Source organism: Marmota monax, unplaced genomic scaffold (genome assembly GCF_021218885.2).
Source record: "Marmota monax isolate L192 unplaced genomic scaffold, Marmota_monax_Labrador192_F-V1.1 WCK01_AAM20220418_F8-fsc00073, whole genome shotgun sequence".
Classification (NCBI taxonomy): domain Eukaryota; kingdom Metazoa; phylum Chordata; class Mammalia; order Rodentia; family Sciuridae; genus Marmota; species Marmota monax.
The window spans coordinates 1,259,090-1,284,887 of NW_026692846.1; the positions used below are offsets into that span (position 1 = coordinate 1,259,090).

The 25,798-nt window shown below is 55.1% G+C and overlaps 1 protein-coding gene across 1 annotated transcript in view; it reads left to right on the plus strand.

Annotated features, from left to right (window-relative positions):
- The first annotated feature begins 1,870 nt into the window (after nt 1-1,870).
- The window catches only part of Zc3h3 (zinc finger CCCH-type containing 3), an 83,399-nt gene continuing 59,471 nt past the window's right edge, over nt 1,871-25,798 (plus strand). Inside the window, exons 1-3 of the mRNA XM_046449035.2 lie at nt 1,871-1,959; nt 3,104-4,421; nt 6,094-6,287. Coding sequence (XP_046304991.2) covers nt 1,872-1,959; nt 3,104-4,421; nt 6,094-6,287 — 1,600 coding nt within the window. The 5' untranslated portion in view covers nt 1,871. The remainder of the gene's footprint in view (nt 1,960-3,103; nt 4,422-6,093; nt 6,288-25,798) is intronic.

A 25,798-nucleotide genomic window follows, 5' to 3' on the forward strand; every position in this document is an offset into this window, starting at 1 on the left:
ACTCCATTTTGAAACAAAACTGCAGTCCCCACCAGGTTCACTTAGGGAGACCTCCAATATGGTCATCAGACACAGCCTGATAAAAGCAGTCACTTCTCAAAATTCTGACAAACTCAAAGACTGCCTGTCACATTGCCCTCGCCCTGATAAAGGCAAGAGGTGAGAAAATCAGGGTGGGAATCACCAGACCAGATGCCTTAAACTCAGGACAAATGATGTCACTGAGAAACCTGGTAACAGCTGATAGGGATTGAAAAAATTTAGTATAAATGATGGGACCAATGAATAGACATTCAGCCAGTGACACTGATACCCTCACTGAGAGCCTGATGAGGACCTGGACTGACATCCCAACTCTTCTCATCATCTGCCTGATCCTCTGCATCTTCCTCACCTCTTTCAAACTCTACAACCACATCTTAACCCTGGTGAGAACAGCAACTTCCCCTTATGACCCTCTCCTCATGGAGAAACCTGCCTTGGTTCCTCAAGTGATCACTGAGGTCTGAGACAGTGTGCATCTGCTGGACTTAAAGCCTAAGGCTGGAGACTTTAGATCTGGCACTTGAGCTTAGCCTGCAGAGGGAATGTCTGTCATGATTAAGTGTGACTGCAGTGCTTGGAATTAACTTAGAATTGTTTGCTATGGATTGATTATGTCTCTTTCAGTGCCCAGCATTAAGGATCACATTTTCTTGATTAAGAACCTACAGAGTGGGCTGGGGCTGTAGCTCCGGGGCAGAGTGCCTGCCTGGCACGTGTGAGGCAATGGGTTTGATCCTCAGCACCACATAAAAATAAAACAAAGTTTATTGTGTCCATTTACATCTAAAAAAAATTAAAAAAAAAAAACCTACAGAGTAAAATTGTATTGCGTGATTTGAGTGAATAAAACATAGAAAGGGGCAGAAGTGCATGGGCATTCTTTATTTCTCCCCCTCAACTGTATGAGTCGCATCTTTGCCCATTGAGACAGGTATGAATGGCACTCAAGAGGCACGATGAAGACCAGGCCCAGCTAACACTGTGCCTCTGCCCTCATGACATCGAGCAGCAGTCCCGTGGATGTCATGAAAGCTGCACACCTTTGCCTTTGAGTCAGCCTGGAATGTCCGTCTCCCCCTCCTTTATGCTCAAGCCTAAGAATAAAGTCTTGTTTCTGCTTTGATCTGATTCTTCTGGCAGGGGTAGTGGAACCCACACTTTTACTTAGCATAGTTTTCGAAGTTCGTCCACGTTATAGCACAGGTCAAACTTCATTCCTTTCCAAGGGTGAATAACATCCCATCACATGCACGTGGACATTCTGTTCTGCACACACACTGGCGCTGCTTCCACTTGGCTGTGGTGACGAGGCTGCCGAGTCGCACCGACCGCCCAGTCCGTGCCTTCGGTTCTCCTGGGTGTCCCCCAGGTGGGGGCTTGCCACAGTCCTACCTTTACCTTTCTGAGGAACCCCACGGCCGTTTCCGGCGGCTGCACCTTCACGTTCCCAACAGTGCACAAGGGTTTACACGTTTCAACACTTCTTTCCACCCACAAGCCAGGCTTTCAGGTCTCCGTAAAAGGCCTCGGGGCGTCTCGATCGTTCTCTTCCGGCCTCAGCTTGGCGTCAGCAGAGCCTCCCGGCCCAAGGCAACTGTTAACCGGTTCATCTCCACCCGGAGCCCCTCGAGAACCTCCAGCTGCCCCGTGCGCAGACACTGCGAGTCGCCGCTGCCGGCGCTCCCCGATGACGTCACCCGCGGCTCGCTCTGCGCGTGCGCAGCCCCGCGTTGCTGAGGCGACGGCGCAAGTCTGCCCCCCCGCGGTCTGGGTGCTCCCGGCGTTCAGCCGTTCCGACCCCGCCCGCCGGGCGCAGTCGCTCAGCGATGACGTTGCGGGGGCCTGGCCGGGCGTCGCGGACTCGGGAGATGGAGGAAAAGGAGCAGCTGCGGCGGCAGATCCGCCTCCTACAGGGTGGGTCGGCCCCGGCCGGGCCGGGCGTGCGTTCCCTTTTTTCCCCCTCACCGCTGGCGGGCCTCTCCGGAGTGGTAGACCTCGCCCGCGCTCTCTCGACGCTCGGGACCGCGGCGTCTGTGCGGGATCGGCCTGGGCCGGTTTCCGGCGGGTCCCGGGCCGGGCGTGGGCAGCGGGCCTTCGGGGCAGGGGCGGCCGGTCGCTCGGGGTAGCGCGCTGGCGCCCGGCTGGGCCCGGTCCTTCCCTCTGTACCGACGCAGCCCCTCGGATTCCAGGCCGACTCCCCAGCCCTCAGCTTCCTGCTTAGAACCTAGGTTGGTCTTTGTAGGCTTAAAACCCTTCCAGGTCATCCCCACAGAGGGAGGCCTCAGGAGTGAGAATCCGGCGGGCTGCCGCCGCTGGGCTTCCCTCGCACTCGCCCTGAGCGGGCGCCTGGTCTGGAATGGCTTTCTGTTTGTCTGGGCAGGACTGGCCTGGGGGTGTCCGTAACTGGAGGGCTGCCTGTTGGTTTGGCAGCCGAGTGTTGGTGCCTGTGTCCTGCTTCCCTGCGCCAGGCCAGCCACTGGGGACTTCCTTGGAAAGCCTGTGGTGTCAGGCCTCCTGTTTTGGAGAAGTCAGTGACACATCAGGAAGGTCACCAGCCTGTGTATTGAGTGTTCTTTTATCTGCTGTCAAGTACCAGTGTTGGGGGGCGTTGTTTCCATTACACTCCGTGGAAATTATTGAGCATCCTTCCCTTCTGTGGGCAGAGCAGAGGTCCACTCTGGCTGACTTGTATCCTTGTCCAGAGACTGCAGCTTGGGACCTGGCTGGTCTCTGCATATGGAGTGACACTTCCCTTAAAGAATTGTGGATCTAACAAAGCAGCAAATAGAAACTGACCTACCACAGGGCTGCATTTTCAGGATAAACCAGCAGAAGTAATATTGAAATAGAACAGATGGGAAAAAGTCTTGTGCAAAAGACAGGCCTAGGGTTTTGAGCTGAACTGTTTCCAGGCATTGGGGGCTGCCCCCTGAATCAGGCAGGGACTCCGGAGGCAGGGTCTGAGGGCATCTTGCCAGCTTATGCCCCTCCCTTATAGTGATTAATGCTGCTGTATTCACACCTCTGGTTGACTGAGTCTGTAATTCTGTCTTCTCAGGTCTAATCGATGACTACAAAAACCTCCATGGCAATGCCTCTGCCCCAGGCACCTCATCTGCTTCCCAGTGGCAGCCACCCTCTTACCACAGTGGCAGGGCCTTTGCTGCCCGCTACCCTCGTCCAAGCCGAAGGGGCTTCTCATCACACCATGGACCTGCATGGCGTAAGAAATACTCCCTTGTGAACCGGCCCTCGGGATCCTCAGAACCAGCTGGTGACCATGCTGTGCAAGCACCCCTCAAGGACGAAGGCAGCCAGGACCCTGACCCTCAGCCGTATATTCTTGAGAGACAGGTCCAGCTCAGTCCAGATCAGAACATGGTCATCAAAATCAAACCACCATCGAAGTCTGGCTCCATAAGTACTTTAGGACCCCAGAGGAGCTCTTTGGAAGACTATGAGGACATGCCCTGGAGTGACCAAAGACCCCAGGAAGGCGAGGGTGAGCCTCCTGTTGGGAAGCTGCAGCCCTTGAGGCCAGGAAGAGGCAGGGGGAGCTATAGTGCTAAGGATCCCCTTTTGGTTTGCCAGAAGGAGCCTGGCAAGCCACGGGTTGTGAAGTCTGTGGGCAGTGTGAATGATGGCCCTGCGGAGCCCCGGCGGACAGTCAGTGAGAGCGCAGTTGTCGTCCAGGCCTGCTTGCAGTCCTCCACCTTACCCCCACGTACTGGGATGGCCCTGGGTCGGAAGGTGGGCCCTCATTCTGCAGCCAGTTGTGCTGTGCAGCCCCTTAGGGATGAAAGAGTGAATGCTGGTCATCCGGATCAGCCAGCTCCCTTGGGCTCAGTGGTGGCCCCAGCCAGATCAGTCTCAGGGCCCAGGCAGGCCCGGGAAACCTCACTGCTAGTGTCTTGTCGAACCAACAAGTTTCGGAAAAGCAATTACAAATGGGTGGCCTCCTCTGCAAAGAGCCCCCGGGCCACTCGGAGGTCTCTCAGTCCCAGAGCAGCTACAGAGAATGTGAGCAGGGCCTCCTTTGGCACATCTGGAAAGACAGAGAAGCCACAGCCCAGAGCTGACCCAGAGGCCAGGCCCAGAAGGCTGGCCATGAACTCCAAGACCGGGCCCTCTCCCAGCAAGTACAAGTGGAAGGCATCCAGCCCCTCTGCTTCCTCTTCTTCCTCCTTCCGTTGGCAGTCAGAGGCTGGCAGCAAGGATCATGCTTCTCAACTTTCCCCAGTTCCATCTAGGTCTCCACCAGGAGACAGGCCATCAGTGGGACCTGGCAGCTTGAAGCCCCTCTTTGGGGAGACACCACTGTCAGCTTACAAAGTAAAGAGCCGCACCAAGATTGTCCGGAGGCGGGGCAGTACCAGGTGTGCATCTCCACTGCCCAGTGTCCCATCTGGGTGCGCGGAGGGGGCTGGGACCAGCAAGATCCTTTTGGCCCCTGAGTTGTGGAGTCTGGGGCAAGCCCTTAGCCTCTGCTCCCTCCAAGAGTGTTGGGAGGGGGGGCTACCTCCAGGGAGGGACAGCGAGGGTTGGGGCTCATGGTGGGCATGATCAGCACCACTGGCTTGTGGGCCTGACCTAGGGGCTTCGTGTGGGATTGTGTCCAGTGGGCTGTAGGTGTTACTGTCCTGTAGAGCCATGTCGCGCTTGAGACTCTTAAAGCTGCATAAGGGGAGGCTCAGGGTGACTAAGGAACTTGCCTTGGATCCAGCCAGGCAGTGGTGGGGTGGGAGCCTGGTCTCATGGCCAGAAGCTTGTGAGGCATGGTTTCCCTTCCACATTTGTAGATACAGATGGCATGGTACCAGTCTGGCTTCTGGGGAGCAGCCACCATAGATAGTCTGCCCAGAGTGCAACAGGAGGGGGAGGCTGTGTGGGAGCCTGTGGTTGCCCCCAGTCTGGAGCTGTGGACCATGCATCTGAGCTGGGTGGTGGCCTGGGGCTCTGGGCACTGGCCCTGAGGTGGGGGGGTGCTGGGGCCTTGGGCCCACGAGGCCCGGCCCTGTTGGGTGTTCTGCCCATGGCCAGGTAGCCTGCTGCTCCAGTTCAGTGCAGTGGGCAGCAGCTGGGTGGGGCTGGTGCACTGCAGCCTCTTGGGATTTCTCAGATTTGAGCTCTGGCCACCCTCAGAAAGTGACGAGGTGGCAGGTGGCCATCCTCAGAGGGAACAAAATGATCTTACATCCCAGCCACTCTCTTGGTGGTGGCCAGGTAACTAGATGGTGCTACCACCTCACAAGCATACAGTCCTTTCTGAGCTACCCATCCTCATGAGTTGTAGAGAGACTCAAAGATGATGTTGTAGCCCAGAGTCTTGTTCTGGGTTCTGAGACTTCATCAGATGAGCAGCTAACAAACAGAAGCGTGAGGCTGCACCGCTGGGCAGAGTGTCTGCTGTGGAGTGTGCCTTCCCAGCCCTGCAGGAGCTCTTTCTTCTGTCTGACCTTTGTCTTTGGCTCAGGGTAGGCTCCCTTCCTCTGACCCCAGTCCCTGTTCTTCAAATTCTCGGAGAGTGGCTTTGCTGTACCATGCCTGTGCTTCCTCTGTTCTGGGGAGTGTGGAGAGGGAGCCTTGGGGCACTCCTCTCACAGGTGGGCGGGGTTGGCCTGTGGGCCTGGTGGCAGCTCCTCCTCAAGGGCTGCATCTCTTTCTGTTGCTGCTTGTCCCCACCCTGTGCAGGAGGTTATTGGACTGGGGAAGTGGGGCGGAGTGGGCATTCCAGGAGGGGTTGGTCTGAGGCCTCTGCCCTGGTGGGGAGTGTGGCAGCCTGCCCTGGCCCGGGTCTTCTGATTACGGATCTGCCTGCTTGCTCATCCTGGCTGCAGAGGGAAGGGGAGGGGGAGAAGGGAAGTGGACTAGCAGCCAGGTGGGCGCTGCGTCAGACTGGGTAGGGAAGGCAGGGCTTTGGAAGAAGCCACGGAGCTCTGCCTGCTTGTGTCTGGGTCCATGCCCTTCCATGAAGACTTGGGTAAGGAAGGGTGGGTGGACAGAGCCACCAGTGATTCCGCTGGTATCTGCTTGATTTTGTCTCTACAGCCTTCCTGGGGACAAGAAGAATGGCCCCTCACCTGCCACTACCAAGAGCCACCTTAACCTGCGGCGGAGACAGGTCCTTCGGGGGAAGAACAACCCTGTTCTGAAGAGGACTCCCAATAAGGGCCTGGTGCAGGTCACTAGGCATCGGCTGTGCCATCTGCCACCAAGCCGGGCCCACCTCCCCTCCAAGGAAGGTATGCCAGGGGAAGGGGCTCATCATGGGATGGGAATGGCTGCAAGCTGCACCCCTCCCTGGGATTGAACCCAGAGGTGCATCTCCAGTGTCTGGTCTTGAACTTGCACTCTTTCTGCCTCAGCCTCCTAGGTTGCTGGAATTGCAGTGGTGCACACCACATCTGGCTCCTCCCTGGCCTTTTAGGAACCATATTTGCTGTCTCCTGAACATGCTGTTGGAGGGCTGTGGACCCAGAGGGCTCTGCCTGGTGGGCAGCGGGAGGCCAGGTGATGAGTGCAGGAGAGGGACTGGGAGTGTTGTGCCTGGGTGGGGGCTAGTGCAGCTAGTCAGGAGTGTGGTAGCCTTTCTGCCCAGTCCTCAGTATGTACCCACTGCGTCCCTCCTGTGGGAGGTGATGGGTAAGAGCCCTTGTGCCCAGCCTCGCCTCCTCCAAGGGAGGCCCACAGGGCTCCGCTCCCCTGTCCTGGGCCAGCCTGGAAGTCTTCGTTGCATTCTCCCAGAGTCACCTTTTGCTGTGAGCAGCTGGAAGCCTGTGGGAGGTCCTGAGAGCTCCCTGCGGTTGCCTGAGTAGATCCTGGCCTACAGGTTGTAGGTATGACTCCTCTGAGGACAGCCCTGTCCCCCACTGGGAGGAGACGTGTCAGGATACACTGACACTGGGGGGCCACCTCCAGGCCAGTGTGTGCTCCGGGATCTGTGGTGAGGGGTCTTGAGTCCTAGGGGTGGCACTTACCTGGTGTGGCCATGGGGAGCTGGGTTTGTCTGAGTACACCTAACCCTGTGGCATCTCCTGTCATTCTCCTTGGAGCACCTGGGCAAATGTGGCCAAGTGTGTGTAGAGTCTGGAAAGGGTGGGGTGCTTGGAGACTAGCAAGCATGGACATGGGCAGTCTGAGTGGATACTGGCTCTCATTCAGGAAATATTCTTGGCTGACCGGGAAGGTTCTGGGGAAGGCTCTGGGAGGGGCATTGCTGGGCAGAGCTGAGAGCCTGTGTGGAGAGCTGGGTACAGGAGTGTGGGGCCCACAGCCCAGCCAGAGGACTGAAGGGGCTTGTGCAGCTGGGACTGGGCCTGCAGGCTCATGAGGCAGCAAAGTTGGAGGGTGCTGGCTGCTTGCTGTTTTGTGTGGCTGACTCTTGCCATGTGCTGGGGCCAGTGTGGATCTTCCCAGGTGACAGGGAGCAGGGGAACCAAGAGGTACCTGGTGCTGCAGTGCAGTGGCTGGATGGGAGTGTGGAAAAAAGACTTGACTGGACAGAGGGCAGGTGCTCATGGTCAAGTAGGGAGGATAGGTGGAGGAGGGCTCCAGCTTTGGGTGGAGGGGCCTGCCGGTGTCATGGGAAGGCAGGGTGGGAGGATGGCTGAGTGAGGTCCTCACTGGTGTCCTCTGAGTCAGCTCCACACTCTGTGCCTGCAGCTGGCCTGTTCGCTCTGGCCTGGGGCAGGGTGGGGTACGGACTGGGGATGGTTCTGCTGGCAGGGGCTGGCACTGCCGTGAGCCCCACAGGTAGTCAGGCAGGAAGGAATGTGGGTCCCTAGGTTCCCACCTTGGGTCAGGCCTTGTTGGGAACTGTGGGGGCTGCTATGGTCACTGCCCTGATAGGACCAGGGGAGCGAGCAACCTCATAATCAAGTGTGGTGACTGTAAGGGAGGGCCTGTGGTGATGGGCCTCTGGGAAGGTCTCCTACCCCCTCCCCTGCCTGCCTACTCGCCAACCACATGTTGGTCACTTTGGGGCCAGGCGGCATGCTGACTCCTAGGGGATGCTGGAGCCATGCTCTGGTGGTAAAGACAGGTGGCAATCTGCGTCCTTATGGACGGACTGGAAAGATGCTTTTGGGTGCTCAGTGTGTTCTGAAAATGAGGAAGCAGAAGAGTGTAGCAGTGAGTCTTGGGAAGGCTGGACAGCATTGACCGGGTGTTTGGGAGGGATTCTCTGAGGAGGGGACCTGAATGAAGAGAGAGCAAGTAACTCTCAGTTCTGCAAGTGGAGGGCAGGGTGGGACTGAGTTTCCTGTGTTCCAGGAACAGAAGGGAGGCCCTGTAGCTGACATGTTGTCCCAGGTGAGGGAACCAGACAATGGGAAAGTTCTTGTAGGTCCCAGTAAGAAAAAGAGGGTTGCTTCCGGTTACATTGGGAAGCCAGGGTGGGACAGAAGAGGGTTAGGGTTAGCTGGGACTTGGGTCGTGTTTTCATGGATAGCAACAGGCCCACAGTGCCCTGGAGGCTGGAGCAGGTTATGAGTCATAGGCCTGCACGTGTGGCCTTGTGTGCCAGGCTATGTGAGTGTCTTCACCTCCCACGTGGGCAGGGGCCTCTGGAAGACGGACATAAGAGGTGTGAGATGCTGAGGCGCACCAGGTGGTCCCAGAGACTGCCACCCGAAACTTGGACAGCAGAGGCCACGAGCTGGGATTGCTGCAGGAGGACAGGGGCCTGGTTAGGGCATCATGAGAGGGGGTGGGAGTGAGGACAAGCATCTCCCTGGGTTGGGACCTAGGCGGAGCCTGGGTAATCCTGAAGCCAACGTGAGGCTTCCCCAGGGTTCCTCCTGCAAGGCCTGCTGGCTCCCTCCCTCCTGGCTAGGGCTGTCTTGGGTCTCCAAGCTGGGGATCTTGCTCAGATGTAGTTCTGCCTCCAGGAGGGTGTGGAACCCAAGGTTGTGTGGCTCCTAGGTAGCAGTTCCTCCCAGTGGATGGGGCTGCCCCTTCATCTGGCTGGAATATTCTCTTTTCCCATTTTCCTCCAGAAAATGCTTAGCCCCAGCTCCAGCTCTCCAGGGAAGCAGTGTCCTGATGTCCAGGGAGGGACCTGACCTCTTAATGGGCTTCTGTGCCTGGGAGGGAGGGAAAGAGGCCTTTGGCAGCTGCAGGGCAGCCCTGCCTTGTGGCCTTGCTGCCAGCAGAGGGCGCACTTGCCTCTCTTATTCTTAAGTCCACCTTTTTCTAGTAATTGATTGCCTAATTTCCTCTTTATGTGAAAGAAAGCAGATATCAAGTAATTTGCAGCAATAACCTGCTAATGCTGGGCCAGTATCGAAACTCCCCTGTTCATTTCAAGTGGCAGATAAAACACTAATACATAATTATCCTTGCAAATTGGATTGTTTTAAATAACCAAAAGGCTACGGCCAGGAGAAAGCGATCCCATCTCCCTCGAGTTACTCTTGCAGCGTAATTGCCGCGTTCAATCAATTTCCCTGGCATTAGAAATTCCATCACAATCAACATTAAGCTTTATTCATTGTGATGGCTAAGAGCCGGGCCATTTCTCCTCTTTTTCTTAACTGGCAAAATTAATCAGGGAAAAGATTTTAAACATTTACCCGTGCGAAAGAGGTCAGCCCTGCCACTATATTGCTCAGCAGATAAGGGGGCTAATAAAAAGAAAATTGAATTACTAATGATCACCAGGAACAGAGTATATAAAACCTGGCAATCGCCAGTTCAGGAGAAGGGAGAATCAATTTTCTTGGGACAAGGTGCGCTCATTTTTTATTTTGGCGCATATTATCAGCAATTTAATTTGAGAGCACATAAACAGGAGGAAACAGTTAGGGAATAATGAGCCCCGAGGTGTAAAGTGCCGCAGGATATATGCTGTACACAATTTATTTGGCACAACAGATAATCACTTTAATTGAATTCAAAACTGCATTGTTCAGCAGCCGTGCGGCTGCTCAGCCCGAGGACTGAGAGTGTCAGGAAGGTTCCAGCCTGACTCAGGGAGTCCCTTCCTGACCCTGTCTCCTCTGCCTCCAAAGAGTTCTCTGGGCCCCAGAGATTTAGAATCAGAGTTTGACTGGAGTCGGGGGGGGGGGTGGTGGCTTGGGGTACCCTCTTGACCCTGTGCCCCTTGTCTCTGCCTTCCCTTTCTCCTGGGGTTGAAGGGTTAAGATTCTGTTGGCCCCTATGGGGCTGGAGCGTGTGGTGGGTCTGAGTGGAGATCTGCCTGATTGTCATGGATATTGCAGGAGAGTCTGGGGCAAGGGGGGCGAGACCTTTAGGGTTCGCAAAATGGTGCCTGATTTACTGTCCCCGTAACTCTTGCCATCAGTTACCCAGTGTGATAACCATCCATCTGGGCTCTCACTCTGGTATGGGCATGTGGGGCCTGAGGGGCTCAGGGTCAGCTCTGAGGCTCATTCTCCTCAGGCCCAGCCAGGCCCAGCCAGGCCCAGTGCTGTGTCTGGCTGCCTGAGGAGACCGTGTAGGCTGCTGAGCTGCCCTCAGCGGGGGTGCTGCCTGGGGTGCTGCGCCCCAGGCTAGGGTGCTGCTTGATGCCAACAAGTCAATGTTTCCTTTTCTCTTGCTGTTCTGGGGCTTGAAGCCAGGGCCTTGGTGTGCTAGGCAAGCCTCTGCCATGGAGCTGCATCCCCAACCCATTTAATTTTGTTTAAAAATAGGGTCCTACTAGGTTGCTGAGGCTGGCCTCAAATTTGTACTCCCTCTGCCTCAGCCTTCCGTCTAGATACTCAGCCCAATACCTAGACCCTTCACTACTACTCTCCAGTTTGCTGTCCTGCCCTCCCCAGCCCTAGGCTGGCATCACTGTTGTACAGTTGTGTGTCACTGGGCCTATCTTATTTGGGGATTCCTAAGAGCCACTTGGAAATGTCTGCTGCTGTGTGCCAAGGAAAAGACTTTGTGGAGATCTGCTGGGGTGGGAGGCCCCTCTACTTTTCTGCTCAGGGTTGTGGGTATGTAGTCACAGCCCACCTCTTCTCCTGCTCTCCATGGTGAGCCTGGGGCCCCGCCCACGAAGCAGCAACTTTGGCAGATGAGTTGCTAGAGTGGAGGGCTTGGATGAGGCCTTGCTGAAGGTGGATGGGGCTGGGGGCTCCCACAGGCATACCTGCCATGGGCAGGAAGGGCTGGGTTTCTTGGTGTTCTTACATGTGACAATTTGTGACAGTAGGCTGGCCCAAGACCTGTAGGTTGCACAGGCTTTCACATAAGCCACCCAGGCAGAATCATCTGCCTCTGGCCTAGAGTTCACTGGCATATGACAGGTGATTCCCACCTTGTCCTTAGTCCACAGTGCTGGCTCTGTGGGTATGGAGGAACCACTTTCATCATTTATGGACAAGAAGCAGGATCACCCTCAGTCACTGGCAGAATGGGCAGGAGTGGATCTTGACCCCCCCTTCTGGCTGGGTGTCACCAGTTCTGGGGCCCACTGCCCATTCTTAGAGTCCAAGCGCTTCAAGAAAGTGCTCAGGGAGTCTTCCCTATGTGACCTCTGTTGACCTCCTCTTAGCTCCCTGCTGCCCTTCACCACTCACCAGTTTGCTGTCCTGCCCTCCCCAGCCCTAGGGCTGTCACCTATGGAGAGGCTGGGGACCCCTCAGGCATACAGTGCTTTCTGGGCACTGGTCTGCCCCCCAGCCTCTGTCCACCTGAAGGCAGCCTCCCGAGTCTGTTGGTGGGGGTGTGTCTACAGACTATTTGACACTCTTCTCTCATGCCCTCCTGGCTGTGTGCACAGTGTGCTTAGGCTTGAAGGACCTGCCCATCAAGGCCCTTCCTCCCATCCTTAGAGGTCCCTGGGGCTTCAGGAGTGGAAGCCTGGTCAGGGCAGCTTGGGTCCTTGCCCAGTCCCAGCATGGGCATTGAGCCTTGGCAATGCTGGTGGCCACTTTTCTTCTATGTCAGGCGAAGGCATGGGTTCTCCCTGTGAGGGAGCAGAGAGCTGCGGTCATGGACCCAAGTCCGCCACCTCTCCCTGCCTGTGGGTAGAGGTGTGTGCTGTTCTGCAGCCCCAGCTGAGCAGACAGATGCCATAGAGGACGTGTGCCAGGGTCCAAGGTGCTGGCTTCGAGAGTGTTCACAGTGGCTCGCTGTGCCTGGCACGGTAGGGCTCAGGGCCGGTGTGCTCAGCAGGGAGGCTGAGCTGGGTGACCGCCTCTGTTGCTGGGTGCTGGGAGGAGGCTGTATTCAGGATGCCAGGTACATCCTGACTTTGAGTGTTCAGGCTTGGTGCTGGCATTTGCCTCGCTGGGGAACTTGGGCCCCTTGTGTTTGTAGTGCGGATATCTGATTCCCTATCTGTAAAGTGGCCAAGGGTTGATTCTCCTGGGATTGGGAGGTTAAGGGGTAGAACTCTGGGGTGCTTTGGACCAGCCCTGCATTCCTGCGTGCTGTGTGGCTGCTGGAGATGCTGCCTGGGAGCTGTGCTGGCACCTTGGGGGTCTGCGATCCATCATTGCTCACTGGTGTGCAGCTGGGCTGTTCGATTTTACTATGGTGAACACCGTTAAAGGGCGTGAGAGCAGTTAAATCTGGAGTCCTGCTTTCATAAGGGAAAAAGAAAATGCTGAATTAGGCTCTGGGAAAGGCAGCCGCAGCGATCCTTGGATCTTGCATAAATTATCAGGCGCGCTGGAGGCCTCCAGTTTTACGTTTGTCGTGGCCGTTCTAATGAATTATTCCACAAGAATTGGCATGGGATTGCACATGTGTGCTGCTCATGGTGCCATCGTAGCCTTGAAGTCAAGACCTGGGGCTGGCTTCCCTTGGTGTCTTGTGCATAGCACTGGTGGCCCTGCTGTCAGAGGGAAGAGCCCCAGCCCAGCATGCCTTGTCTTCCTGCCACTGTCCCTTATTGTGCCATCCCTGCTCTCGTTGGAGACCCAGTGGCACTGATGTGACTCTTGGTACGCAGTCCTCAAGGGCAAAGGGAGGCTGTGTGGCTGGGTCTCTAGCTGGAAGATGGAAGGACCTGGTGGCAGCAGGCTCAGTTCCTGGGATTGGGGTCAGGGGACATTGTGAGCAGAGTGTGTGGTGAGCGTGAGGAGGCTTGAGTTTGTGCACAAGTGGGGCATCATCCTCTGACCCTGGGAGGGCTGTTTTTGAGGCCAACTGCCCCTTTGGCTCTTCTCAGCTCCCACTCTTAAGAATATCTTCCTGCTATAGTGGGAAGCTGCCAGATCCCTCCTGCCCCTTCCCCTGTTCAGGCCAAGTATGTCCTGCCCTCCCGAGTGGGGAGCTGCCATGCAGAGGCGGCACCTGGCCTGGTTCTGTCTAGTGTAGGACACTCAGTGGAAAGAGTTTTGGGGTCCCCTCAGAATTGCACTGCAGGCTCTGGGGCAGTACCCCATGGTTGGTCAGGGGACAACTGGGGCCATGGGGTCTAAGAGATGCCTGCTAAGACTCTGAGGGACATTCGCTAAGTGGGGAGCCCCTCTCCCTGCGCTGTGAGCTAAGCTGCCTGAGAGAGTGCCAGTGAGATCCTCTCTCCAAATAAAGATAAAAGGGGCTGGGGATGTAGCTCAGTGGTAAAGTGTCCCTGGTGCAGTCACCGGTGCCAAAAAAAAAAAAAAAAAAAGCGTGGTCTTCAGCAGTTGTGTTCAGTGCCAGAAAGTCAGTGTTGGTTGTGCTGTTGAAGTCTTCTGTGTTCTTACAACTCTGATTCTGGTTTTCCACAGTCGAACACAGGGTTGTGTTAGAATCTTCCAGTGTGCTTGTGAATTTCTTCAGTTCCAGGTGTCAATCTGACATTAAATATCTTGAGGATACTTTGCTGGGTGCAGACCAATCTGGAATTTTATTTCCCTAGTGATTGAAGCTTTGAATATTGGGAGGTGCTCTGCGTCTTTTGTAGTGTTCTTTTGTAGTGTTCCTCGCCTCAAAGCCTGCTCTACTGTCACTGTGTACCTACTTTAGTTCATGTTTGCAGCATGTGTGAGCCTACACACATACCTACATGTGTATGTATGAGAAGTTTGTATATGTACACATTTATTTTCACCTTTTCTCTATTATGTTTGGACTTTTTATATAGCAAAGTGTTGGGTTTTTTTTTTTTCTTTTGGTACTGGGGATTGAACTCGGGGCCACTCAACCACTCACCCACATCCCCAGCCCTATTTTGTATTTTATTTAGAGAAAGGGTCTCACTGAGTTGCTTAGTGTCTCACCAAGCCTGAGGCTGGCTTTGAACTTGCAATCCTCCTGTTTCAGCCTCACCTGCCGCTGGGATTATAGGTGTGTGCCACTGCACCTGGCTAAGAGTTGTTTTTTCAAAATTCTTTCAAAAATATTTAGTCTAAGCAGCTCGGGGGGCTGAGGCAGGAGGATTGCGAGTTCGAAGTCAGCCTCAACAACTTAGTGAGGCTCTAAGCAACTCTGTGAGACTCTGTCTCTAAATAAAATATAAAAAGGGTTGGGGATGTGACTCAGTGGTTAAGTGTCCTTGGGTTCAGTATCCCCAGTACCCCCATCTCCCACAAAATTTAGTATGTACTTTTGATGTGTTAATTAGCATAAATTAGAATCTGCCATTTTATTGTGTACTTTTTGTTTCACCAGCTCTGTATCTTTTCTTTATTTCTTCTTTTGAGATATTTGAAAGTTTTCATTTTCCTTTAATGGCTTGTTACTGTGTGTTCTTCATTCTGCATCTAGAAGTCCCCTCAGGTGACAGTGTGCATTTATGTCATCACTGGTGCTTGTACACAGCATGGTCCCTAGTTGGATGGTGGCAGCTTAGAATGTGTCCCTTGGCTTCTCGCCTTCCCCGTCATGCACTGGCATTGTTGTGATGATAACTCTCCCTGTGTTCCAGAAGGCATGAGGCAGAACTTGCAGCCAGCGTCTGTGCGGACTTACTCATGTGTTTGTTCTTCCTTTTCTTTCTATTCCTTTCTCTGCTTATGGTTGAAGAATATCCCTTAATAATGCAGGTCTACTTGGGACCAGTTCCTGCAATATGTGTTTGTTGAAAAATGTCTTTAGGGGTTGGGGCTCAGTGGTAGAGCACTTGCCTACCACGTGCAATGTATTCCGTTCCCAGCAACATGCGCGCGCGCGCGCGCACACACACACACACACACACACATACGCACACCAGCCAGATGTGGTGACGCATGCCTGTAATCCCAGCATGCAGAGGCTGAGGCAGGAGGATCGTGAGTTCAAAGCCAGCCTCAGCAACTTAGTGAGGCCCTAAGCAACTTAGCAAGACCCTGTCTCACCAAAAAAAAAAAAAAAAAAAGGCTGGGTAGGTAACTCAGTGGTTAAGTGCCTCTGAGTTCAATCCCTGGTACCAAGAAAGTAAAATAAAAATAAAAATATTGTATCCCACAAATACATAGGATTATTTTATTTTATTTTAGGTACTGGGGATTGAACCCAGGGGGACTTAACATCTTAGCCACATCCAGTCCTTTTTATATTTTCTTTAGAGACAAGAGTCTTGCTTAGGGCCTTGCTAAATTGCTGAGGCTGGCTTTGAACTTAGAATCCTCCTGCCTCAGCCTCCTGAGTGGCTGGGATTACAGGAGCGCGCCACTGCGTCTGGCCATACAATTATTTAAAACAATTTTACGTTTGTCTTAGTTTCTCAATCTTTTTTTCTTTGAGAAGAACTCTTGTGCTTGCTTCAGCAGCACATATACCCAAACTGGAAGGATGTACCAGTGAGCGTGGCCCTGCCCAAGGATGGCATGTACGTTCATGACACAGGCCTCGCTCAGTTGCTCAGACTGGGTTTGGAATTGTGATCCTCCTGCCTCAGCCTCCTGGGGAGCTGAGATTACAGGTGTGCACAGCTGCAGCAGAGTGCTTTTGCTGGTTAAAGAATTTTAGGGATGGACTGAGGATATAGATCATTGACGGAGTGCTTGCCTAGCCCATGTTTAAGTCCTAGCACTGCAAAAAAAAAAAAAAGTACAGAAGAGATTTTAGGATGGCCACTGTTTGTGTGTGTGTGTTCCTTGATGTTCTGTCTCATGGCCCCTGACGTGGCTGCTGCTGTTGAGGCCAGCTGGCCTGCCTGGGAAGGTGTGACCTCTCTCTTCCCCTTGGTACGATTTTCCTCCACCTTTGGTTTTCAGCACTTTTGCTGAGATGTGCTTACGTGTGCTTTTAATTTATTCTGCCTAAGGTTTGCAGTAGTCCTAATTTACTTATTTGCCATTTTGCATTGTATGATTTGCCACTAAATCCATTCCTTGAGTTCTCAATTTCAGTTAACTGTTTTTAAATTCTAAAATTTCTATTCGTCTTTTAAAATAATTTCTAGGTCTCCACCAAAAATTTGCAGTCTTGTCTTTTTAATTCCTTGAACACATATACTTGTCTGTAAAAGTCAGGGTCTGGCTAAGTTGCTGAGGCTGGCCTCAAACTTGTTCCTCCTGCCTAAGGATCTTGAGAAGTGGAGATTCCAAAGGACACACCTAGATTCATCTAATTATTTTTTAGAGAGAGAGAGAAGTTTAATATTTATTTTTAGTTTTCGGCAGACACAACATCTTTGTTTGTATGTGGTGTTGAGGATCGAACCCGGGCCGCACGCATGCCAGGCGAGCGCGCTACCGCTTGAGCCACACCCCCAGCCCTCTAATTATTTTTTAAAGTTCAAGTGTGTAAAAGAAAAAATTAATCTTACTTTGTATGTGTGTGGTGCTTATTGACTCCAGGGTCGCACACATGCTAGGCAAGTGCTGTATCCTAAACATACCCCAGCTCCCTGTCCTTTTAAAGACCACGATTATTGGGATGTCTTTTCCACTGTCTGTTGTTATTTTTCTTTATATGTATTTGGTCATTTTGTGTATGCAAATTTTGGAGATGATTTGAAGCTGGATAATGTCTTCTTCCTCCAGATGGGCAACAGGACCTGCAGAGTCAAGGGCAGTGTGGGGTCGTGACCCAGGAGTGAGAATGCCTAGCAGGCTGTCTGGTAGTGTCCTGCTGAGAGGGTGAGCTGGCCTGTACACCTGGAGCCCTGGGCAGCCTGTGGGGCCCTTCATGGGCCTGTACCTCCCCCTCAGCGGCATGGCCCTCATTGCTCACTGTGCCTGATGGTGTAGTATGGTGGACAGGGTCCATGTCAGGACCAGGGGCCGTAGTGGGCAGTCAGAGCTCTTGCAGCCCAGCCCTGCAGCTGGTGGTCCACTTTCCCATCTATAGGCAGGTGCATTGGAGCCTCTACCAACTATGGATAGTGGGAGAGGAAGGGCTGCTCTGTGTGTTGGTGACCTGTATCGGAGACCAAGTGGCTCACTGATCTATGGCCTGTCAGGATTCTTCACTGAAGTGGTGGGAGGGCTGCTTGGTGGATGGGCAGCTCCTCACCCTGGAGAGGTTTGTGGAGCGTCCTCGAGTAGCTGGAGTGGGACTTGAGGCATGGAGCTGGGCTGAGGAGGAGGTGCTGTGGCTGGTGCGCCTTGCCAAGGACATCTGGAGTGTACGTCTGAAAGTCCCTGGGGGCTGCTCAGTGAGGCTGGGTGCTCTCTGATGATGCCCATGCAGGAGGCCCCTCAGGGAACTCCAGGGAGAGCCTAGATTTCAGGGTGGCCCAGGACCCTAGTGCTCAGGCTGTCAGGGAGTGGGGAGTGGTCTCCAGTTCTAACTGAGGTCCTGGACAGGAACTGGCGGCCTCAGGTGCCCTATAGGATGGAGGGGGCTCTGCTGGTTTTAGGTAGGGCTCTGGGTGGGGTCCACTTGTAGGGGTTAAGGGTGACCCACAGGGTGAGGCTAGACTGGGTGGGTCTTGACCCAACTCTTGCATCCCACTGTGGCTGGGGCAGCCCTCGGCCAGGTAGCCCGGGGAGAGCAGGGCCAGGGTTGATGGGGGACTTCTTCCTGGGAGACCTGGCCAGGCCCTTTTCTCTGCTCCTCGCAGGAGCCACTGTGCTGGCTGTCAGTATTTGCTGGCTGGCCGGCCATCCTCGTTTGGAGCCCCCAGGCCCCTCAGCCTCCCCACCTCCATGACTGCAGCTCCCTGGCCTGTGTACTCCTGGGAGCATGTCAATGTGGCATTCCCTCTTAGGATGGGTTCCAAGGATGGCCTTGCGTGCTGGACTCTGAGCTGAGAGCTTTCCCTGCTTTTGTTGCTGAACCACTTTGGTGGCTCTGCCTAAGGAGGAATACCAGCTGTATGGGTGTCGCTGTTTCAGAAAGGGCCAGGCTGTGTGTGCCTTTTCAGCTGTCAGAGCTTCTAGATGTTAGGAAGATCCTGAGAGAGGAGTCTCTGTACACTGTGACCTTCTGCTCCATGCACTCTGTGTGCTTGGAGAGGGCAGTGGCCAACAGTGCCCTCAGTGATTGCCAACCGTGACTCTGTTGCTGACAAGAAACTTACTCCATGCAGGAGACTAGTGCCTTCGCCAATCGTGAGCAGAGCAGAGCCTCCTGGGTGGCAGAGTCGGTGATGCCAAGAGGGACTGAGAAAGAACAGTAGCCACATCTGGGCCCTGTAGAGCCACCTGGGTATTACCTGCAACGTGGCCCAGAGCTTCCGAGGGCCCATGATCTTCCAAATTTAACAGTCTAAGTGCATAGAATTGATGGAATGTGTAAAGGAAATCTATAACTGGGTACAATGACTATAAATCCAGCAGCTTCTGATCATTAAGTGTCCTGTTATTTGTGGGTTTGCTTGAAAGTCTTTCTCTCAGACCTGGCAGGAAGGAGCCCTGGCTTTGGAGATAAGCCCTGTGCCTCAGGCTCCCTTTTGGAGCTTCTGACTTAGGGGGTCTGTACAGAGACAAGGGGATGGGCAGGGCCCACATACTTGCTTCCACTGCTGGCTAGTCCTTGCAGCCTTCGGGTAAGATGTCCAGCTCAGGGAGGTGGTCAGGTCATCCTGCTATGGGGGGTCTCCTGGCTAGAGGCAGACTGCTGCCCTCCCCATTCTCTCTTATCTCCTCCAGGTTGCTGAGTCCCAGAGCCACACAGCCATAGTGCAAGGGAGAATGGCTTGCCCACTTTGCCCTGAGGGCTGCGCATGTGGAGGTATTGGTTCTGTGCCCAGACCTTGCAGGCCCAGTTTTCTCTCCTGGGGCCAGTGGACAGGCCGTCATGGACCCTTTGAGCCACCTTTGCTCTGTATCTTATCTCGGGCTTTACTTTCTCTTCTGTTGGTGTGAAGGGAGTGGGCTCTGGGGATAGGGCTGTGAGTTCTGAGCCCCTCAGCCAGGTGGATGTGGTAGTGCAGTGGAGCCCAGGCCGTGCTGTGCTCCTGCCTGTGTCTAGGCCAGGCCCTCCCTAGGTGGTTCTCTCTGGGGCCATGAAGGTCCCAGCCTGGCTTTGGAGAGTGCATTTCGGTTTGGCAGCTGTTGCGTTCTGGGATCAGCTTTCACCTGTTGCAGCTGTGCTGAGGGGAAGGACTGCAGGAGTGGGGCTCAGGGCCACCTAGGCCTGCTCTGTCTTGGTCACCGTGCTCCAGGGCCCATCTGAAGCATGCTGAGGGGCATCCATGGGGTATGGCACTGTGCGTAGCTGTCTGTGTCCCTAGCACACTTGCCTCTCCCAGCCCATTAACATGTAGGCCTAGAAGGAATCTGGGAGATATGCTGCCCCGAGTGCCCTGCTTGCCTATGTGTGGATAGGGAGACTGCCCCAGGGTCAGGCTGCTGTGTACAAGTTGGGCTGGAACAGACCAGAGTTCTGGCTCCTATCCAGGGCTGTACCCTCCCTCCCTGCATCTATGCAGGTCCTCCAGGCTGCTGTGGGCTCTGTGGCCAGGACTCCCAGCTCCTAGCAGCCTGTCTGTGGGCTCCGCTCCTGTGGGTCAGTCCTGGGCTGCTGTTTTCCTCTCATGCATGGTGTGTTCTGAACTGCATGGGTCTGCAGCAGCCATGGGACCTGGCAGCTTTCTTCTAATTGCCCTCTCTGCCTCAGCTGCAGAGCAGTTAAGTGGTAGGTGTCCATGGGAGTGAGCAGTAGCCTTGGCTCCTGTGTCAGGGTGAGGCTGCCTGTAGAGAATGGGGCAAAGCATGACTGCAGCTACTTCCTGGAACCCAGCAACTAGAAGAAAGCTTTGTAAAGACTTGGGGGACCCAGCAGCTGGCAGAGACGCTTTGTGTGTGACTCACAGGATGCCCTGGAGTTCTGAATGGTCCTGTGAAGATACCAATGTAGACCATGAGGTGGCTGCAGATTTACACTGCTGCCTTACCTCCTACCCATCTGGGAGCCATGATGCTGACCTGGGAGGGCCTCGAGGATCTCAGCTGGGCCTACAGAAAAGAAAGGAAGGACTGTACACCTTGTAGGGACTCTAAACTGCTCGGCCCTGCTCTGCCTGGGCTTCTGAGGACTTGGGCAGGAAGTGCTCCCCTGGCTGAGAGTGAGTTCTGGAGTGTCTCTGGTGAGCCCCTCTGAGCTGTGGCCATATCACAAATTTCTGTCATTACATGCCTAGAAGGTTGCAATAGGATCAGGGCTCTGTGGGGCATGTGAGGTGCAGGTGGTCATTGCTGGGCCCTTCCTTGGGCCCTGGAGGAGGCTACCTAGCCTCTGTGTCTTCCAGGTGAGTGGGGACAGCAGTATTGTCCCCATACCTGAGCTTAGGAGCCCAGTCAAGTTCCTCCTACCAAGTCTAGTGGGTGAGGTTAGGTGGGCCGCCAGATTGTTGGTGCCCGTTTGGATGTTGCAGGCTGGCTGCTGTGCCACAACCCCTGTGGCACCTGAAATACCATTGCCCAGAGTGGGGAGGGGTTGGGGCCCCTGGTTCTCACGCCAGGCAGATGAGTTAGGGGGGCTGCAGCTGATGAGGCCTGTTTGGGGACCTGTCTCCAGCCTGACATTGCAGCTGTTTGCCCTAACCCTAACCTAATGTGGACTGCCCTGGTGTCCACACCCTCCTCAGCCCAGCACACCCCTCGCCTCCTCTCTCCCTTACTCCTTCCTGCCAAGGCCCTTGCAGGGAGGAAGATCCTTTGCTTTCGTAGGCTTGGGTTGGGCTGTGCTGTGCCAAGCCCCTTTCTCTCCGGGACATTCTGTGCCTGGCCTGGTGTGGCTCCCTTGCTCCCTGCTCTAGCAACCTCTCTGCTCCCAGATATCTCTTCCAAGATATCCCTGGGAGCCAGGAGCAGGCACTGCTGCTGCCGCGGCTGGGGGACTCCAGAGAAGAGGATGGCCCTGCTTTCAAGGGCAGTGTTGCCTTAATGGGCTGGCATACCAGCAAAGCTCTATTTCCGGCTGGGGGAGCCCCAGTCTCCCCGTGGTCTTTGTTGGGCTAGGGTAAGAGAAGGTCTTGCCATCTTCTCAAGGGCCCTGGGCTGTGCTGTTAGCTCAGTGCTACATCTCTGTAGGCAGTTTTTGTTTGTGCATGTGTGCATGCTAAAGCAAAATCAAGTGTATAAATGCCTTTTAGAAGCTGTGACATGAGCTGAGGCAGTCCTAAGGGTGTGGCTTTACCCTGCCATCTCCAGCCACCATGGTGGGTGTGTTCCTGGTGCTGTCCACAGGGCAGGCTGTGTGGCCCACAGATGAATGGGGCCTAGAACACCCATTGCCTGACTCCAGGGGCTCCCCTCGCTGCCCTGTAGCCCTGCTTCTCTGGCCACCAGAAAGTCAAGGAGTGGCCCAGAGGGAAACTGAAGAGTGATCAAGAAAGTCTTGGTTGTCTGGGGTTCCGAAGGAACATACAGTTCCCCACTGACTGCAGCTGCTTTGTGTAGATAATGACTCCAGGCTCTCTCAGAAGCGTCTTCCCTGGGCTGTGACTGGGAAGCAGAGGAGAGATGCAGGAGAAGGCCAGCTGAGGCACACAGGACGCCCTGTTCTGTGGGAGCTACAAGGTGGGACTGCACGTTGAAGCTGGGGCCACAGGACACCTGGCCATTCAGACTGTTGTCTGTCCTCAACCTCAGAGTCCAGCCTGGCACTGTCCATGTAAGGGTCAGGTGCAGCTCATGGCCAGGGTTGGGGGGAATAGTCTCAGTTCTTCCTGGGGCAAATTGAGGCTGGTTCCTAGCCTGGCTACCCAAGAACCACCTAGCGGCTTCAGTGGTTTGGATTCCTGGGCAGTCTCCTGCACACTGGGTCCCAGGGTCCCACCTCCCCTGTGGCACCTAAATCACTGGCCTGAAGCCCTGTGGATGGGCCTCCCCTGCAGCAGGTCTATGCTGAGGGGCTGCTTCTAAGGTCTGAGCAGGCCCCAGGGGCTCTTCCTGAGTTTCACTTAGGCCTGAGCTGCTGTGCGAGCCCTGGCAGGCCTTGTCCTCTGGGGCTGCCCTGTTACCAACACACGTCTGGGAGTCTGGTCAGCTCATGAGTATAGGGGCCCAGGGTCCTGGGGACATAACCTGTGGAAAAGAGGGGGCGCCCAGCTGTGTGAGTTGGGATCATGGTGTATATAGGGATAGAAATGCCAAGCTGAGGAGCAAGTTGCCCTTTCTTCCCGTGTGCTGCCATAGCTGGGCCTAGACATTTAGAGAGGGAGCAGGAGTCAGAGCAGACAGGTTGAAGAGGCCACAGTGGTCCAGCCTGGGCCCCCAGCCCCAGGGAAAAAGTGTCCTATCCCAGGTGCTCCTTGGGATCTGAGATCAGACAGGATGGTGGGGGGAGGCTACGCTGCATCCAGGCAGCCCAGCAGTGTGGGAGCAGTCTGGGTGTGGCCCTGAGCTGGGCGGGGCTGCTGGGAAGGGAGGAAGAGCTGGGGCCCTGAACTTGCCCAGTGAGCTCACGCTGGCCTGGCCCCTTTCTCAGGAAGGCCTGCGGGGAGGTGAGGCAGGGTTCACGCCTGGTTCACACCCTGTCAGGGCCCTGCTCTGGCCCTCACCTGGCCTGTGGTCACCCTCTGAGAATCCCCTCAACTGCCCCTGAACTGTTCACTCCAGTCTGTAGAGGCCAGGAAGACTCCTCAGGTGTCGCCTTCCTGGTCTGACAGGCTCTGCTGACCCACCTTGCGATGGAGGACACGCAGCACATGGGAGACCCTGTGCTGTTGGGCAATGCCACCTCCTTTCTCCCCTGCCCTGCTTTTGAGGTCAGGTAGAGCGATGGCTAAAGGCGAGTGAAGACCCACCCTCTGTAATCTATAGTGACTGTCACACAGCAAACTACTCCCATTTCATACAGGCGGGTCAGGTGTCAGCGCGCGATCGATGGCTTGCGCACAATAATTACAGGAACTAGCTGCTTGTGTTGCTCGAGTGACTTTAGGAAGAGTAGGGTCTCAATCTTCCCTCTAATAGGGCTCTGACAGTCCGAGGCAGCAGTGGCGGCTTCGGTGGCGCCGTGTCTCAGGCTGACAGTGTTGTCATTAAACACCAGGTAGCGTGGAACAACAGAGAACACGGATCCCACACAGGGGGACAGGGCAACTGGCAGCAGTTATTTGTCATCACTGAGCTGCCCAGACTCGTCAGACTGCTGTGCGGACAGCTGCTTAGGGTGACTTATGGCCCTGTCTGGGCTGCTGTTGTGATTGGATAACCTGTAAGCGTTTGTCAAAGATGGATCCCCATTTCCATGGTGTTGCGAGGAAGGCTGGTGAGCAGCCAGCTGTGGGCGGGGGTGCAGGGCTTTCCCTTCCTATGGCAGCCGCTTGCCCACATCACCTGGGGTGCTCCCAAGTGGCTGGAGCTTCTCAGTCCCCAACCAGGCTCCCTGGATGGGCCTGGGTTATGACACTTGATAGACCCACTCCTCCGCTCAGGGCCTGGATCTTTCTGCCATCTCTGTCAGGGGGTGAGCGCGCGCACCTGCACACGCACATTCAAGTCACTATCTTACATAGATTCTGACTGGGAGGCAAGCGGCCTGGCCCTGCAGCCATCTGTGTGACTAGCGTTTCCCTCTGTGCTGGTCAGGTCATGAGGCAAGTTTTCTGCCCATGTGGGATCTTGTAGGGTTGTTCTAGCAGCTGATGAGCCCACTGTCTGCTCTGCCTTGCTAAGTGACCTGCTGGCCCAAGGGGCCTCTGGTGGCCTCAGCATTCAGGATCAGGGTATTTGAGGGTGCTTAGAATGGGATCCAGCTGCCCTTCTTTGGCCATCACTAGGTGTGAGGTACTCAGCCCTCTGCTTATAATAGGCCTGTTCCCGGGTTTGAAGCACTGGAAACATCAAGTGCAAGAAAAGTGGAGTGATTTATTAGACTCATAAAAATTCATACTTTGTGATTCCAGTTATCCCACATCTGAAGCTTGTTAGACCACAGTCCCTGGCAGCTCCTGCCGCGCCAGGGTGGGGGCAGGGTGCTCACCAGCAGCCCCTGCCTTAGCTGCCATCCTGGCTCATTTAGAGAAATGGACAGGACCCTGGAAGCACATGAACGACCATTCTCAAAGGAGGGTGGGCAGGGGTCTTTGTTAGGTGAATACTGCTGAGTTATCATGGCAAGAACAGGAGGCAGCCATGTCCCCTGGTGCCCTCTGCACCTGCAACTTGGACTGGAAGTGGCCTGGAGTTGAGACACTGAGTATGGGTAGGCCCTGGGGTGGGCGGTGCCCCTGTGTGCAAGCAGGTAGGGCTCTGTGGGCACCAGTGGAGGTTGTCATGGAGGATGTGGGGTGCCGCTTCAGTTGTTTCCAGGCTGGGGACTGTGGGAGTTGAGCCCTTTTATATCCTTGAGAGGCCCCTGCAAAGGCTGTTTGTACAGGTGCCCACTTAGCCTGGCCCGATCTGGACCTATTTACTGGCATCATGGGCAGGCTGTTCCTCACCTCTAAGGCCTTGCCAGCTTCCCCTAGTATACTGAGAGGCTGGTGTGCCCCTCAGCTCTGCTTTGTGGCTGTCACTGTTGAGTTCTGCGAGGGTGTGGGGGATGGAGGGCTCTCCCCTCTCAGGGCAGGGATGTTCTATCTGAGCTGACCAGAACCAGGCAGAAACAACCCTCTGCCACATCCTTCCCTACAGAACAGTGGAGGGGCCTGGAGGAGGCCTCCTGCTGGGCCCACTTTGCTTCTGCTTTCCCCAGGAGCTGTCTGGCCTCCACAGCCCCCTGGGCCACCAGCAGGGAATGGGTGTCATGCATGATCAGCTCACAGTGCCGTGCTCATCGCCACCGATCACTGCTTCCCCTTTCTGCACCCTGAGGGCCCTGCTGCTGGCCACCTGCCAAGACGGAGGGCCAGAGGCAAGGTGGGTGGGGCATTCTCCCGCGGGGTCCATGCTCTTTCAGGAGGAGAACGGCTGCTGCAGATGTCTGGCTGGGTGCTGGGAGGAGGAGGCAGAGGCTGGGATTCTGGATTGGGCAGGGCAAGGCAGGAGCCCATGGGCAGGCCTGGGTCCAGGCTAAGGGTCTGACCTTCACATCACCTGGGTTCACGTGGTAGAGTTGGTTACACTGCCTCTCCAAGACCAGAAGCACAGGGCTCTTCCCTGTCCCTCGCTTGCTGCTCTCCGTTTCATCTCTCTCATCTTCTTCACTTCTCTTCTCCTCTGTCTGGGCCTGTCTGCAGCCATTCTTTGCCATCTGTCTTTGGGAGCTGAGGCATGCACCAAGCCCTGAACTGCCTACCCAGCAGGCTCCCTTCCCCTGGACCTGGGATGCTGAGAAACCACCTTGCCTGGTGTCTGTAGGAACCAGGCTGATGGTGCCTCATGGGCGCCTCACCCCCCAGACACACCCCTAGGCTGTGAGCTCAGGGGCTTCAGGGCTGGGTCCCTGGGACTGTTATTCCCTCTGGCTGGCCCCAGAGCACAGTGCCCTAGTCCTAGCATGGTGACGTGGCTCAGGTTGGCACAAAACTGAGGCAGCTACAGGAGGGAGAGATTCAGGCAGGGCATGAGTGGCCCTGCTCCTGTCATTTCACAGGAGCTGCTGG